Source organism: Cupressus sempervirens, chromosome 3 (assembly GCF_028749045.1).
Source record: "Cupressus sempervirens isolate cs-2001-9-10 chromosome 3, ASM2874904v1, whole genome shotgun sequence".
Lineage (NCBI taxonomy): Eukaryota > Viridiplantae > Streptophyta > Pinopsida > Cupressales > Cupressaceae > Cupressus > Cupressus sempervirens.
This window is the reverse complement of record NC_143120.1, coordinates 981356716-981375601: the sequence shown is the minus strand read 5'-3', so window position 1 is coordinate 981375601 and position 18886 is coordinate 981356716. Positions and strand designations below refer to the sequence as shown.

The following is an 18886-nucleotide window of genomic DNA, read 5'->3' as shown; positions in this document are numbered from 1 at the left end:
GCCTTGCTCTCCGACATCATTCTAAGCATTCTCCAATGGCTTTCAAGAGGTGCACCTTTCCACTATAAATTGACCAGTCGTCTAGGAAAGCTTTGAAATTCCAATTTTAACATAATTGCATATCTTAATTTTGCTGTTTGCATACACCTGACTTCTAGATTTACATTACATATCTTATTTAGTCAATTAGTTCAATCTTGCATTTACATTCACATTCACATTCACATATCACACATGGATAAAGAAGTATTTCTTTGCATCATATTCATCCCTTTCTCTATTTGGGTCTTGCAAATCTAATTCGAATTCAAAAGGGATTGTGGTTAGGAATGTTCCTTCTCCCCACATACATATTCTAATGCTTTAGCATGAAAAGTGGAGGCCTAGGACCTATTTCACCCTCTTCCATTTTTACAATAAACATTTGGCAAACCCGACATCTTTCCCCCTTCTTTTGTATTTTGGAGACTTTGATTTCCCAATTCTTATTGGAGTTAGATTTTACTATCTTATGGAGTTTGATTGCTTTCTCTCTTTTTTGTGCATCTAGATCTACTCTTGTTTTAGTAGCATTTAGGATCTTTTTAGCTAGATTTCTTTTTTTGGATTTTCCAACATTGAGTATATACTTTTCATGCTTTATTATTCAAATGCTTATTGGATCTTCCATACATTTTGATGAAACAATGATTAGTTGGATCTACTCAATATGCACTTATCTTTTTCTCATGTTGCACAAATCATTTAAAGAATTCTCCAAACACCATTCCATTATCTTTGACATAAAGTATCACCCTCTTATTAACTTAGATTTACCACATAATGTTCCTCTTTATGGAGATGAGTGGCGGATTGATATTGGCCCTCTCCTAATATAGGTCTTGACTATGGGGATGCATTGATTAAGGGTGGTCCTTTATCTTATTTTAACCCTTCCCCTTGTATTGATAGAGATGTTCCTTATATTGATAATGTCACCATTTGGGATAAACCTCTAGCTAATGATGTTGACTATTCTCTTCCTCACGAAACAGATAACATGATGATTGATACCTTTTCTTTCCATGATAGGCCAACACTGGGGCGAATAATAAGAAAGAACAAAAAATTTATGATGAAGTTCATTGTGAAAGGTGTCCGGGCAATATGCCATCAACGGGTGCTAGATGTGAGATGAAGGATTATGAATGTAGCTACAACACGTGAAAGTGAACCTATGGAAAACCAAACAAATCCCAACAATGGGAATTGTCACTTCCTGACAACAGGAACATCAGAAACAGAAATAAACATCAATCCATAAAAAAAAAAAAAAACAATTTATGAAAGAAATAACAATAACATAAATTATTATAGAAATACTAAATTCAACTCTAAATTAACAATATTAAATTCTTAAATAATACATTAAACAAACTGTAATGGGCAGCCTGGAAATGTCCAAGAACTAAACCAATTGCTGAAAGAGATTGTGATGTCTTTGCATAGATTTAAGCCACATAACATGAACATAAACAAAAGGAATTCATGCAAACGGAAAGTTGGACTACTATTGAAATATTATTAATTCTCAAACTAATAAAATCAAATACAAAGCAATGAATTCCAAAGACCAAACCCTAAGGAAATGACGTCTAGAATGTCACAAGAGAGGATGAACGTCCTCTAATGCCAAGAACAAAACTATACATCCCAGTTCCTATCAAATGCAATTCACCATCATCCAATACAAAACAATGAGGCTCTCACCCCTATTTATTCTTTTCCTTAACCCTTCTAGAAGGAACTAAATTATTAATTAATTGCATTCTCTAGAAGCTTCCCCCTTTCCAATATTTAATGCAAGGAAATAAAATATTAATTAAATGCATTCTCTAGAAGCTTCCCCCTTTCCAATAATTAATGCACTCGCTAGAAGATTCTTCCTTACAATACAATAATTAATTGTGCTTAAATTACTAGAAGCTTCCCCTTTGCAATAATTAATGCACTCTCTAGAGACTTCTCCCTTGCAATACAATAATTAATTATGCTTCTAGAAAATTAAATTACTAGCTGAGTTGCTAAAAAGAGGGGGACATTACAGTCCGCCCTCCTTGAAATTGCTTGTCCTCAAGCAATCCAGCAACACAATGAACTCCAATCTCCACCTAGATCCCAAATGAAGTAGTATGTGACATCCCTGTGGACATTAAACCAACTACAAACCAGCATTATCAAGAGCAACCAAATGTCTTGTAGCCTAGTACCCAAAACTTGTGCTGATGATATAGAAGTCAGAATGTCACTTGAAGGCGGCTCCATAGAAGATCTATGAAACCTCTTCTTCCTAACTGTTGCAACACAAAACTGAATCTTTGTAGATGGTGAAAACTGAGCCCAACTCCACTCAAGTGAGTGATCAACATCAACCTCAAACATTAGATTGTCATAAGATAATGTTGCATCCATGTTGAACATAGTACTATCCTAGAAGTGAACATCAACACTTTGTTGATCGATAGTATAATATAACTCTGTCACTATATCACTCACCTCATTAGCAATAACAAGTGTACTATCATCAGAGAACACATCTACAACCCCATGCATACTGCTAAACTCCTCGTTGGATGGTTCAACTGACACAGAAGCGGTTGTTGATATGACAATATCCTCATATTCTCCTAATTCCACTATTGCTGCATCACCATCCCCTGACAAAGCCCTATATATGGACTCCTGACTCTGCACACGTGACCCAACGCCAGATTGCGAATCAATAATACTAGGGCGTAAACCCACATCTACTGACTCCACTGAAACACCCACATCACCAACATCATAGCTAGGTGGCTTTATACGTGTCTCGATCCCACCTGAGGAATTAACTACCTCCTGCACTGGAGCAACATACAAATCATCGATATTGATGCCCATCTGTCTAGCCATCAGCTGCAACATCATATCCATTCGCCTATTCTACTCCTGTTGCATATGTTGCCCCTCCTCTAATGTACCCAGTAATCTGAACATTACATTTTCCTGATCTGGACCGGTATTCCTGCCTCCACCCAGTCTTGTATCCCTATCATCTCGGTCACCCATACTGTTGTCATGTTCAAAGAATATCTCCTTTGTGTCTGTATGACTAGATTGTATGTCCCTCTACATGGATGAACTAGACTGTTCGCTCTCCAAGTCTGAACTCCTACTTTGTCTTGCTCTGGTATTGCGGAAATTATAAAGCCCTTGTCGCATGCTCAAACATAAATGTTGTTTCAAGTTCCCTATAAAACCTCCACAAGATGGCAAGACTTATAGCTCTAATACCACTTTAATGGGCGCCCTGGAAATGTCCAAGAACTAAACCAATTGCTAAAAGAGATTGTGATGTCTTTCCATAGATTTAAGCCACATAACATTAACATAAACAAAGGAATTCATGCAAACGGACAGTTGGACTACTACTAAAATATTATTAATTCTCAAACTAACAAAATCAAATACAAAGCAATGAATTCCAAAGGCCAAACCCCAAGGGAATGACGTCTAGAATGTCACAAGAGAGGATGAACGTCCTCTAATGCCAAGAACAGAACTATACATCCAAGTTCCTATCAAATGCAATTCCCCATCATCCGATACAATAATCCGATACAAAACAATGAGGCTCTCACCCCTATTTATTCTTTTCCTTCACCCTTCCAGAAGGAACTAAAATATTAATTAATTGCATTCTCTAGAAGCTTCCCCCTTTCCAATAATTAATGCACTCTCTAGAAGATTCTCCCTTACAATACAATAATTAATTGTGCTTAAATTACTAGAAGCCCTTTGCAACAATGAATGCACTCTGTAGAGACTTCTCCCTTGAAATAAAATAATTAAATATGCTTCTAGAAAATTAAATTACTAACTGAGTTGCTAAAAAGATGGGGACATTACAGAGCCCATTACAGTGGTATCAAAGCCCATTACAGTGGTATCCGAGCTTCTTTGCAAAGTGTTTCACGAAGTTATAACCGGTAGGTGCCCATTACAGTTAATGATGTTGACTATTCTCTTCCTCACGAAACAGATAACATGATGATTGATACCTTTTCTTTCCATGATAGGCCAACACTGGGGCGAATAATAAGAAAGAACAAAAAATTTATGATGAAGTTCATTGTGAAAGGTTTTCGGGCAATATGCCATCAAGGGGTGCTAGATGTGAGATGAAGGATTATGAATGTAGCTACAACACACGAAAGTGAAACTATGGAAAACCAAACAAATCCCGACAATTGGAACTGTCACTTCCTGACGACAGGAACATCAGAAACAGAAATAAACATCAATCTATAAAAAATAAATAAAAACATCAATTTATGAAAGAAATAACAATAACATAAATTATTATAGAAATACTAAATTCAACTCTAAATTAGCTAGTCTGAAAATTACTAAGCAGATTAAAATATGAACATCTAAATTAACAAAATTAAATTCTTAAATAATACATTAAACAAACACACCAAAATAAAACTACCATCATGCTTTGCCAAAGAGCGGGCCTTTACTCCCTGACTTGCACAGTGAATAAATCACAAACGACTCCTACATTGTTTGGATCATCAGCAAATATTATTTTTATTTATCACAAAATAACATACAGTACTGTCGTCCAGGAATCTCCTTCACAATACTCTGCATCTACTTTGATATCAAAATCTGCCTCCACATTATATCTCGTGCTGCTTATATATATGCAGCCTTAACAATTAAGTAACTCCTTTGATATGCACTCCATAGAAAGAATGGCTATACATAACAAATCTATAACAGAAATCTATGACTTAAAAAGAATAGGCAATCTGTTGTTATTGTTCCAACAGAATACTATTGTCTTTATCTATATTCGTTAAACCATGATTCTAAAATGTTTGGGTTGTAACAAAAGACAATTATAGAGAGAATCAGGTTGATGGGTTTTCTGTCCACGTGATACTTGGGAATGAATCTCAACTACAATATCTTTTCTTTACTTCCTTACACCCGTTACATACAAAATGCTCAGCAATAATAGTGGTTAATTTTGGGCCAAGTTTATTTCCATCTTCTGGCTCGTAACTCACCTTAATGTCCTTTCCACACATACATGTATTATGTATGAGGTACGCATCAAATATCAATGAAAACAAAATGTGTCTCTATTCAGCCAAGAAACATTAGGCAATACAAAGTAAAGTTTGCAGTCTTCCTCTTTATAACCATCACTTAAGTAATATTGCCATAGAGGTAAGTGTCATACATTTACAAGTTGATGGAGCTTTGTATTAGTGAAATAGTAGCAGGAAGATGCATAGTAGGTGACATGAAGACCCACAACTCATAATCAACATGTTAGATAAATACAATCGCATCTATTTATTCTAATATTTTATCTAATAACTAGATTAAATATCACTCATATATTGTATCATATGCAACATAGGAGAAAATGGAATATTAAAATGGATATGGAAACGAGTATGAAGGCTTATATGAAGGCTAAAATATGGCATAATTTGGGACATAAATAGCTCTCATCATTCCACATGACAATCTTGATGTTTCTTCTTCTCCTAACACATATCCTCCCCTTGGAGATATTTTAGAGCAAGAAGAAAACATTATAAATACTTTTATCAATGTGACTTTGCCTTCATTTGATGCTCCTAGTAGCCTAAAAGGATTAATAGAAATCCAAAATCCCTATTCTAAGGATTCCTTGCGAAAAGAGAATAATGGAAATCTCCCTTCTAGCTATGAGTCTATGGAGAAGCAAGATCTTAATCAAGTGAATGCCGCTCAACCTATTCTCACTCTCAAGGTTAGCTTCCATAACTCTTAAGGTGGAGTCAATGATTCTTTGGATTATCATGCGGTGTCTCAAACCTAACGTACAAGAAATAATCTTCAACCTCCTACTCTCTTCCACCATCTCAACCCTTTATTCCTCCTCCACCTCGTCTTTCTCAAAATCTTCGGCTGGACTACGATTAACTAGAATACTTCTATCATGTTATGCTTGGACCTCTTAATTACAACCTTCTTTTGGGTAGGCCTTCGTTACATGCTATTCCTTTAACTCTTCATCAAAAAATCAAGTTTATCTACAATAATGTGATGTACACTCTTCATGTCGATACTAACCCAAATAATTGTCTAAATGTTGAGGAAAGTAAAGCTCAAGAATCTAATAATAATCCTCCTTCTACAAGTGTCCTTTCCGAAGATGATTGGGGTACATTAAATTTTAATCCAACTTTTATTGGTGAGTATAGAGTTAATGACCTTTCATTCATGAAATCTAAAGAAAATCCTCTCTCATAAATTTGTTGCAACTTCAACTCATGATGAATCTATAAACCTAGTGATGAAAATCATATGCCCTTAGGCAATGTGGGGCATGAGTACTCTTTCCACACCATTGTCAATCATGATTTAGGATGTGTGCCACAAAGTGTCGAATCTCATTCATTGTCCACATCCTCTCCTTCATCATCTAACATATCTTCTCCTATTAATCAAGAAATAATTCTACCTAAACTTCTATGCACTAAGGTGAGTACTAGGCCTAAACGTAGAAAGAAACATAGTCAAAAACTTATGAATCCTCTGTTTTGCATGTATCACCGTTATCATGACCACTCTACTAATGATTGTCAAGCTTTGCATTACAAGATTCAACAACCATTTGTAATAAGGTTATTTGAATATCTCCTTAAGATGAGCTCTATTTTAATCCTAATTTCTTCAAATAACATCTAAGTCCCTATTATGTCGCTCCACACCATATAACATTGTTAGTTTTCTTCTTGGGGGCTCATTGTCATACATGGTTCACTTTGTGAGCAGCATAATAGGTCCTCTCTTCTCTTGTTCCTACACTTAGGGGGCAAGGGAATCCTATCCATCATTCTCATTTTCGCACAGATCCATTGTTTCCTTTGGTTGAGTGTTATTTGTTTATCATGTGACATCCAATCTCACATCATTTGCAATTGGTTTTCACGGTAGATGGATCACTTACCTTGGAGTCTCATAATAGTGTATTCTCCTTTTTAGGGATTTTCTTTTTCACTTCTTGCATGGTGTCTCATTGTATTCTACCCTTCCATGACCTCATAGGAGTTGTGACCTCTTTGGTTTGAGTTCGGTGTTGATTGTGGATACTATCTTGAGACTGAAATTGTTTTGTCCTTTTTCATCACTTCCTTAAGATGTTAAAATAAGCGATTAGTTTTCCATCTAGTTGGGGGGCATACATGGTCCCCTTATTTTCATGTCTTTTATTTTCAAGCACATCATATAGAGTACACTAGCATAACACAATTTGTTGGGGCCAGTTACTCTCCCTTTATAAATATATTAGATTGGTTGACTTGCATGATACACACACTTCCTAGACCATTTGACCTCTCCTAGCGCATTCTCAGACCATTCTCATAATAAAGGAGTACAATATCATGGGGGTGTAAAGCCGCTGCAAGGTGCAACATTTGTGGGATTGACCATTGAGCACACAAACCCGCTAGACCATTCAGTCATCCCCCTTTCTTTTCTTCATCGAATTGACTACCGGGAAAACAAACCCGTTGAACCAATTGATCCTACCCCTTTTTTTCATGGGATTGACTATCGAGCACACAAACCTGCTAGACTATTCAATCATATCGCTTTTGTGTGGTTCACAATAAGGACCATAAACATTATTAGGTGAGTTGATCACACCCCCTTCTTTGAACATCTTTCTCATCAATGACGTCTTCCTTATCATGATTTTGGATATAATGAAGACTCAAGTCTATTGGAGACTTGATGGTTTCTTCGTCTCCTAAGACATGGTAAGGTCAACTTTTTGCTTTTGATCTACTTTACCATGAGGTTGAGGCAACTCATACTCCCGCTAAAGTGGGGCTAAATATACCGTCATAAAATGGAAGCACCCATGATTTAAGACCTTGTAGGACCCATCCCTTAGCAACCTCTTCGACCATGGATGGATCTATGTTCAATGTGCTCTTTCTCCTATCTCTTTCCACTTATATCGATTCTGTCTGCACCACCTCCAAGACCTTTGGGGGCCCTTCCTACTCTCTTCTCCAAGAATAGGTCGACCGAGTCAACCAATTATGGAAGAGGTCGACCTCAACCTGTTCCCTTCTAGATCAACCTCTTCCCCATTGATTCGGAGGTGCGGAGCCCGAAGTGTCTCAAAGTTTCCAATTAATTTATTTCACTCTCAAGTCAACCTACCTCGTTTTCGTGCCTAAAATCTAGTATAAAAGGAGGCTCGGGGTCTTCATTTTCACATCAAGCATTGACAAGACATCCACAAGACATCAAGCAAGCAAGGCAAAGCATTCAAACAAGCAAGCAATCAAGTCTTCTTCAAGCATTCAAGAATCCTTTGTGAGTATTTCCTCTTCAAGATCTAGCGTTTTGTTGGCCATAGAGGGAGGAGATCTCCATTGAGGCATTCATCATCTTCTTCAATGATGCACATTTACATCCATGGTTCCATGATATGGTTTTGATAGATCCATTGCAATTGTGGAGATATCCTACATTCTACATGTTGAAATCAACATCTACAACATTCAACATCACAAATCCTTATTGACAAGGGTTTTTACAAGTAAGGTGAATACTTACATTTATCTCGTTGCTTTTAAATACATTTACATTTCAATTTCAAGGCTGATTCCTCAATCTAGGGCTCCCCCACCCAAAACCAAAAATCCAGTTTTACTGTGCGCAGGAATAGGATAGCGAAATTTTGGTTGCAGATCTAGAAATAACTCCCTGAAAGTTCCCAGAAAAATCTGGGTCAACCTAGTTATAGAGACCCGAGAAGAGGGTCACTCATGGCACATGTTCCGGATGCTTTTTCACCGAGTCAACCTGTTCCAAAGACAACGCCAGAAAAATCAATTTATGAGTTTACCTAGGTTTTCTGTTTCATTCAGGGATTCGAGATCAGATTTTTAGTTATAGGTCCGGATCCACACTTTTCAGAGCAAAAAGTCATCTTCCTCTACACATTTCAAGGTAAGTCTCTTATTTTTCATTTCAATTTCCAAATTCAACATAATTGCATATCTTAATTGGGTTGATTGCATACATTTGACATCTAGAATTACATTACATATCTTATTTAGTCAATTAGTTCAATCTTGCATTTACATTCACTTATCACACACAAGATAAAGAAGTATTTCTTTGCATCTTATTCCTTTTAGTAATTCAAGTTAAGCATTGGCATCCCTTCCTCTATTTGGGTCTTGCTAATCTAATTCAAATTCAAAAGGGATTGTGCTGAGGAATTTTCCTTCTCCCCACATACATATTCTAATGCTTTCGCGTGAAGAGTGGAGGCCTTGGACCTATTTCATCCTTTTCCATTTTTCCATTAAACAGTGAAATTTTCAACTACATCTAGCCCACAAAGGAAGACAATTAGCTTCACAATAAGGCATGAGACCTTCACATGAGTGTTATTTTACTCTCGCTTTTCCCTAATATTTTTACACCTGTTATTAGTCTTTTGATTCATGCTAATAGGTTTAGAGTTTTGTTACTTTAGAAGGTAATGCATGACAGAAATTGAGCTATCTAGTTTTATAAATTTAAACTACACAATTGATATTCTGGTTTATTGAAATGGGTTAAAAATTTGGTACTTTTAGAAGGTGGTGCATGATATACTAAGAGTTATTCAATTGAGGAATCATACTCTTGGGATCAACTATTTGTCTTCTGGTTTATTGTAATGGATTTTTTTATTTTGGCGCCTTTAGAAGGCAATGCATGTATTTGAGTTATCCAATGTCTTGCCTGATGGACACTTATAAATTCCTGAATGGACTGTGTGTTTTGTGTATAATCTAGACTATTGGAATTTTGTCTCTACATAGTTATTTAACCTACTGCAAAATCACGGTAAGGATTTGTACCCTATACTGTTTTTTGAAAGGCAGTTTCCCTTAATTAAGTTTACATACTTATTAATTTATTTATTTTTTAAAAATTACCCTGATGGAATAAAAAAATGCATTGTCCAGTTATTTGACACCTGCGTGTCACTGAACCTAAAATTATCTCCAATTTCCCCACTAAGAAAACTATGGTGTACATTTCTCTACTAATCATCTCAAGTCCAAGAAAGAGCTTAAAGATCAAATTAAGGATAGCGATCAAGTTTCGAGATTGAATCTAAAGAAAACGAGATCCTGAAGCATGAACTGAAAATTACTGATATGAAATTAAGCTTGAAGAAAGATGATAGAAAAATTGAGTTAGGTCTAAAATCTAAGAATGCAGATCTAAGATCCAATCTTAGAAAAGATACATCTGAACTTGAATCCACCAAGTTGCAGTATGTAGAAATTGAGAAGTACAATGCTATTGTCAAAGGAGATTTATCAGCTATTTATTGAAGTTTGAACAAATTTTATAAGTCAGTTTTAGCAAATGAAGACAACACACCCATCTATAGACGGCATACTTCATAAAACACTACTTAATTTTTTCACACCAAGGTACCTGTAAACTATTTTGAAGTCCATGATAAACCAATAATAAATGAATAATATACAAACAAATTCATCCCATAACATGGATCAGCTCAAGGGTCATTAATCTTACTTGTTCATGCCCACGAATAGTAAAATAGCCTCGCAATAACTCACGTTTGAAGTGGCAATCACCACTTAAATGGCCTGCACGAATCTAGCAGAATAACAAAAAATGAGTTATCTACAAGGTTAATATGCAAATCTAAAACAATCAAACAAACTAGTCAATGTAAAATTGATTGAACAGATATATGTAAAGCAATCAAGTAAATTTGAATCCAAACAAATCCATGGATACAACCTATATCTGAAAACCAAGAACAGATTCACAAGCAAGAAGAATCATATTTAGAAGTACAATGGACAAGAAAAAATATTTCCACGGTGACATTTGAAAGGTAGTTGCGGCAAAGAGAAAATTAGAAAAAAAATGCAGCGCAGAAACCTGATGAAAGCAGCATCCAGACATGCACAAGGAACAGAAAACAATGTGCTTTTTTTAAAAGGAAGGCAGAGCAAATTTTAAAAATGCAGCACACAAGCCTGATAACTTAAAAATTGTCATTCAGGCATGCACAAGGAACAAAAAACAGTGTTATTTTCTAGAGAAAGACAATGCTTATATATCAAAAGAATTAGACAGTAACCACAATTTGTATGACAATCTTGTAATGAATAAGATCAGCCACTTATCGAAGAACAGATTGCACATTTCCTTATGATTATGAAAAGTTCATTATATTGTTGGTTTATGTTTTTATGCAACAATTTTTAGATGGAATATTTCTGGTGCAGAGAAATGTTTCTCATACTACACTTCCTAACTGGGAATCCACCCAATTTCGCACACGGTTCGAGCAATGTTGTCAAGAATAACATTTCCCTCTGATTACAAGCAATTGGTTATTTAACTTCTGTCCGTCCTGCATCATATTATTAGATAAAATGTTCCTAATATACAGAACTGTTAACAAATGTGGACTTACAAACGAGCAACTTTTCTTGATTGCAGAAACATTTAAACCAAATTCTTTGACCCAGAAACATTTACAAGTGCAGGATACGTAACCAGGGCAAAAACAACATTGCAAATGAATATCCAAGTAGTAATTAGGGTGAAGATCATCAACATTCCTCACACTTAAGTTGGATGAATCATTATAATGATTCATAATATTGACAATCTCCAGAACTCAATATATTAGGTGCAGAGAGCTTGGTAGATAAGTGTTAAATTTTGAACCAAAAATATGAACATAAAAACAAGACAAAATGTTTAACTTGGGAAAAACCCTCCTCACCGAGGGAAACAACCCAGCCCACCAAAATAGAGTACTTTATTTGACTGAAAAAGAATAATTACAAGCTCTGATATTTTAGAGCCCTTTCACAACCTGTTTTGCACAACCAGACTCTCAGAATTGAAGATATAATGAGGCTCTTCAGAAATACATAAACAAATCAATCTTGAATGATTCAAACAGAATCAGGGAAACACAGAATAGATCAGAGATAACTAATAGGCTCAAAAAATAATCAGAGCTGAATCAAAATAGACTGAGTACTTCTTGTGCCTGAAGCAATGAACAGAACTTGCCTGAATGCAATAAACAACACTTGCGATGTCTCTCACTTTTTTTTTCAGAAAAATATAAATTTGTCTCATATATATCTGAACACTTCAAAGAAATGTGTCGGGCTTTCCTAAATATTTCATTTTTAATCAGGGGAACCTTAGACGCCAAAACAAGAAGGCATGTAACGCTGCAAGATTAATCGACAGGGTCACAAATAAAGGAAATAATGCGTTCAAAGGAAACATGAGACTTTGACTAATTTGTCATGCTGAGTCAACTGCCCGTAAGAGATACAAAGACATTTGACGACATGAGATAATCGCACATCATATATTCACACAGCATGAGCAGAAAATATCCATAAGAGATAAGAGCTTCATATGCAGCAAAACTCCAGGAACCATCGATGAGCAGAGTGCTCGTGGCTGAGAGAGAATAGATAGCAGATAGCTTGACGGCAGAGTTAACTCATATGGCTTTATCATAACAACAGAAACTAAGAGTCTGAAATGAAGCTGAATACATAAGCAACCAGGTGAAGGAGATGAGAGAGCCAGAATAGTCCAGAGAGAAGCATCAAGAACTTCAAACAGAGAACCCAAGAATGATGACTGGAGGATGCAAAATATAGAGAACCGAGGTAAGATGAGATCTATCTCGCTGCTACAATAAACTTCAACACTCCCTCTTAGCAAGAGAGACTCTTCAGGTTACCTTCCCATGACAAGAACATGATGCTGCAATCATCAGACATGTCATTACAGATTTCAACATTGATTTAATAGAACTGTTATCACAACATAACAATGATCAATTGTCATCTCATCATCAAAAAAAATTCACTATAGCTACTCCTAGAGGATGAAAAAATACACAATTATTCACCATGCCTACACACAAAGGGTGAGATATGAGGACTTGCACCTCAGTCTTCTCCCGAAGAAGACTGTATTTCCGCCATGCCTACTCGCAGCGGGTGGGGTGAGGATTTACACCTCAGCCTTCTCCCAGAGAAGGATACTTCCATCATGCCTACTTGCAGAGGATAGATCCACCATGCCTACTTGCAGTGGGTGGAATGAGGATTTACACCTCAGCCTTCTCCAAGGTAAGGATACTTCCATCATGCCTACTCGCAGAGGGTGGACCAATGAATCTGAACTTCTCTTGCAGAGTACTTACCAGGAAATAAATCACTAAAAACTGACTCTTACTCAGAAAGAGCATCATTCTCCACAATGCCAAGCTTCTCACGGAAGTAGCTAAACTTCACCATAGGAAGAGGCTTGACGATAATATCTACAACATGCTCATTGGCCGAAATATATTTAAGCTCAATGGCTTTCCTTTGAACAATATCTCTGAGACAATGATATTTAATTTCTAAATGTTCAGGTCTGTCATGAAAAACAGGATTTACTAAGAGCTTTACACAACTTTGATTATCACACATAGTCATAGTAGAATCAGTAAGTTGACTAAATAAACTAACAAGTAATTTACGAAGTCACACAGCTTCTTTTGTGGCCATACAAGTTGCTATATACTCTACTTCAGTAATGCTTTGAGCTACACAAGATTGCTTCTTACTACACCAAAAGATCATAGTTGAACCCCAATTAAAACTACCTCAAGTGCTTTTTCTGTCATGGACACTCTTGCCCTATCTAAGTTGGAGAAGCCTTTTGAAGTTAGCTCAGCATTAAAAGAAAACTTTAATCCATAGCTTAACAGTACCATGAGCATATCTCAAAATATGTTTGGCTGCAACAAAGTGGATATGTCTTGGTTCACACATAAATTAACTCAAAGTATTAACAACATAACAAAAATCAGGTCTTGTGTTAACTAAATACATTAGCGAACCAACAATAAGATGTCTATACATTGTAGGACCAACCAAATTTGAAACAGCTGCTTCCTCATATAATTTTTCAGACTTACTTCCATAGATTTACAATCCAACATTCCAAATCTTTTCAGTAAATCTATAGCATACTTCCCTTGACTTAAGAAAATACCATTTGAAGCTTGCCAAACCTCAAGACTAAGAACTAATGAAAAAGACCAAGGTCTTTCATTTCAAATTCTCATGTAAGATCCTTCTTACATTTATCAATCAGGTCATTATTACCAGTGAGAAATAAATCATAAACATAGAGCAGAAGAATCAGCATATTGGAAAGCGAACCAACAATAAGATGTCTATACATTGTAGGATCAACCAAATTTGAAACAGCTGCTTCCTTATATAATTTTTCAGACTTACTTCCATAGATTTACAATCCAACATTCCAAATCTTTTCAGTAAATCTATAGCATACTTCCCTTGACTTAAGAAAATACCATTTGAAGTTTGCCAAACCTCAAGACTAAGAACTAATGAAAAAGACCAAGGTCTTTCATTTCAAATTCTCATGTAAGATCCTTCTTACGTTTATCAATCAGATCATTATTACCAGTGAGAAATAAATCATAAACATAGAGCAGAAGAATCAGCATATTGGAAAGCAAACCAACAATAAGATGTCTATACATTGTAGGATCAACCAAATTTGAAACAGCTGCTTCCTTATATAATTTTTCAGACTTACTTCCATAGATTTACAATCCAACATTCCAAATCTTTTCAGTAAATCTATAGCATACTTCACTTGACTTAAGAAAACACCATTTGAAGTTTGCCAAACCTCAAGACTAAGAACTAATGAAAAAGACAAAGGTCTTTCATTTCAAATTCTCATGTAAGATCCTTCTTACATTTATCAATCAGATCATTATTACCAGTGAGAAATAAATCATAAACATAGAGCAGAAGAATCAGCATATTGGAAAGCGAACCAACAATAAGATGTCTAGACTCTATACATTGTAGGATCAACCAAATTTGAAACAGCTGCTTCCTTATATAATTTTTCAGACTTACTTCCATAGATTTACAATCCAAAATTCCAAATCTTTTCAGTAAATCTATAGCAGACTTCCCTTGACTTAAGAAAATACCATTTGAAGTTTGCCAAACCTCAAGACTAAGAAATAATGAAAAAGACCAAGGTCTTTCATTTCAAATTCTCATGTAAGATCCTTCTTACATTTATCAATCAGATCATTATTACCAGTGAGAAATAAATCATAAACATAGAGCACAAGAATCAGCATATTGGAATTATTTCTTAAAAAGTATAGGTTTGGATCAGCAGCATTCTTTCAAAACCCGAGCCAAGAAGATAATTATCAATTCTTTCATACCATGCATGAGGAGCTTAATTAAGACCATACAATGCCTTTTTCAACTTGCATACATGGGAATTTTTATCATGAATTATGAAGCCTTCAGGCTGTTCAATGTATACATCTTCTTCAATAAACCCATTTAAAATATTGTTTTGACATCAATTTGATGAAGAATCTAGCCCTTTACTGCTGCAATACTAAGTATAGCTCTAATAGAAGAATAGCGAGCTACAAAAGCAAAAGTCTCTATTAGAAATAGATAATACTGAGAGGCGGGGGTGAATCAGTATTTTCAATCTTTTTGCCCACAACTGGATATTATTAATTATTTTAATACATGCATAAGGAAGTAAACCAATAATGCTGAACAGTATAAACAACCATACATAAAGAGAGCTCATAACACCATATTTTGTTAACTAGGGAAACCCTGGCCAAGGGAAAACCCCGGTGGGGATGAAACCCACAAGATGATTCACTATATATAAGAATCCGGTTAAGGATATTGACCTTGTTAGGAGTCTATGAAGAATGTATAGTGTCTCGAGTCCCTGTTAGGAGACTAGGCCTTGTTAGAAGCCTCAACCCTATTAGGTGTTGCTTCAACCCTATTAAGAGTTGGTGGATCATATACAAATATGTACAAGAAGAGCCCACTTCCCTAACATGCAACTATACAATAAATTCTTCAAGAAAATAGATATACATACAATTTTGGATCAGTTGTTGTACTTTGCAATTCTTCTAATTGTCAATTCTCCATACAAGGAGTGATTGTGCATATATCAATTCGTATCATATCGCTCACATTTATATTTGCATCACATATCATAACATTACATTACACAATATCGCATAGCCTACTAACTTCACAATTGAAGTTCTTTACTTATATCAATCATATCAATAAATTCTTCCTTAGTCAGCTCACATATCATCCTTAGAGTCGGCTCATCAAGATTTAGTAATCAAAACAATTATGTAAGTCATACAACTCAATTTGCTGACATGCTCTATTCTACACTATGAAGTAACTGCATAGTTATTTCCTTCATAACTTGAACTTGGTTGCTCGTACGGACATGCGCAATCGTATGCATCATCAGAGTGACGTCATGCATCTATGGTTAACTGCGCAAGAGAATATTCCAAGGGAATATTACGCTATCAATAAATCTCATCATGCTGCTATAACATTGTCCAATACTTAGACAATTTTCCTTCACAAATAATCACAATTAAACTGCAAAACATATGTTGCCATAAATGACAACCATATATCTCACTTATATTGACTGATTGGTCATATTGCCAACAGTCTCCTCATAATCTATACCTTCCTTTTGAGAAAAACCCTTAGCAACAAATCTTGCCTTATATTTCTCTATGCTACCATCAACAACATGTTAAATTTTAAATAGCCATTTGGAAGAAACCACAGATTTACCTTTTGGCCTTTGGAACAACATCCCAAACATCATTTTCAATAAATGACTGATATTCTTCTACATTGCATCTTTCCAATCTTGCATAGTAGAGGCTTCTTCAACGCTTGAAGGTTATGAAGCAATTATGTGACTCATAAGAGCAACATTAATTTATTGAATAAAGGGCACCAATCAAATCACAGTATTTTTTTTTTTTTAAATCTCATTTCAAATGTCTATGTTTTTTCTCATTTTTCATGATTTAATAAATAACATTTTTATAGCATGAAAAGATGTAAACTGACATATATTAATGATTGCTTTATCTTCTTTTCCAAATCTGATACATGCAATGTCCATTTTAATGTTTTCAACTTAATCATTTTCATTCACTTTACGCTTCCCGAAAATTTCACGTGAGGCTTTCCAAAAAATTAACTAAGAATGAGAAAATGGTATTAAACAAACATCGCTTGTGTTGTAGAATTAAACGATTGTATTATAGTTGTATGGTGAGGGATAGCCCAAATATTCAATGTTTTTAAACATTATGTTTTATTTTGGTAATGTTTTCAAAGCTTCAATATTTTGGCAATAAAGTTGCAACTTATATGACATTTAGGTATTAGAAGTTTTATTGATGTTCCCTCAAAGAAAAATGATAACTAATTATAATTGATCCTTTATTGTTTTGTATTTTGAATTTTAAATTATAAGTTAATTGTGTGGGGTTTTCAATTTTAAGTTTAAATTAATTAATTATTATATTCTTGATCAAATATATTACATTTCTTGTTTTAATTAATTCATATTTGTAATATAAAATGTATTAATTTTGATTTTAACTTATTAAATATTTATAGTTAAATATATTTAGTTTGTGATTTTAATTAAATATATTTATAATTTTGGATTTATAATTTAATTGTACAGTTTGAGTCAAATTCAACAATCTCAATCTCAAAGACAGTAGTTGCACAAAACTGCTTATTCAGGTATATACTTTTGGCCAATTCATTTTACACATGCATGTAGGAAAATTATCTTTCTAATCCAAGACTCGCTTATTATATATTACATTTTAAAATAAGTGTTTTATAATAACGTGACTATCTTTGGTCCCTAAAAAATGACTGATACACAGTTTTAATTAAAAGCTTGAAAGTTTTAACATTTTGCTGTATTGTGATCATCAATGACTGTGAACCACTACTCATGAAACATGGGCCAATGAGTTTGACTCAAAGAACCACACAGTTACATCTTGATACCAATATCACAATTTGACTTACTGTGGAAAATATCACCTACTTACCAATCAATGACTCTGTTTAACGAAATGCATACTAGATCTGCAGTTTAAAATGTTTGGAATTTGGATGCATACATGTACATATTTTACTATGCTCTTTTAAGTGATTAGCTGTGAAATTCAGAGTATTGCCCTATTACCATGCTGTGATTGTATGCGAGGGCAAATCTGTTTCTAAATAGAGCAATTTTACCGATATGGTTGTTGAATAAATTGTACATTGAATAATGAGATTGTACATAAAATTCGATCCAGTGCAACTTAATTAAGCTGAGGGCAAATCTTTTTTATAATACACAGAATTTACTGTAATTATGAGACAAGTTTCTTGCTATTGAATTCATTGCACATTAAATCTTAATGTTCCCTGTAAATTAAATTGGATCCCATGCAATTTTATCAAGCATTTTTCCGATTTTGTTTGTTTAGATAACTTTGATAGCATCTGAAACCTATTTATGATGAAGTCCAACAAAATTCTTCTTTCTGCATACAAGAACTAAAAATTGGTAAATTTTTTGACAGAATCTTGTAAAAAATTGTGACTTCCTCTGAAAATCTCTCTTATTGCATATAAAAACTTCAACATTAGAGATAATTGTTGAAATAACTTAGATCGTATCTGCAAATGTACTCTCATTATCATTGTAATTGATGATTTTCAAATGCAGATTTGGATCTCATATATGTATAATATGAGAGGAGACATGTCTCTATAGTTAATCACCATTATCAATAACTATATGCATA

At 34.7% G+C, this 18886-nt stretch overlaps 1 protein-coding gene across 1 annotated transcript in view; it reads right to left on the bottom strand.

The window, feature by feature from the left end:
• The window catches only part of LOC149570038 (Ku70-binding family protein), a 108070-nt gene that overhangs the window by 48744 nt on the left and 40440 nt on the right, over window positions 1-18886 (bottom strand). Inside the window, exon 4 of the mRNA XM_089822690.1 lies at window positions 10657-10740. Within this exon, the coding sequence (XP_089678816.1) occupies window positions 10657-10740 (84 nt within the window). The remainder of the gene's footprint in view (window positions 1-10656; window positions 10741-18886) is intronic.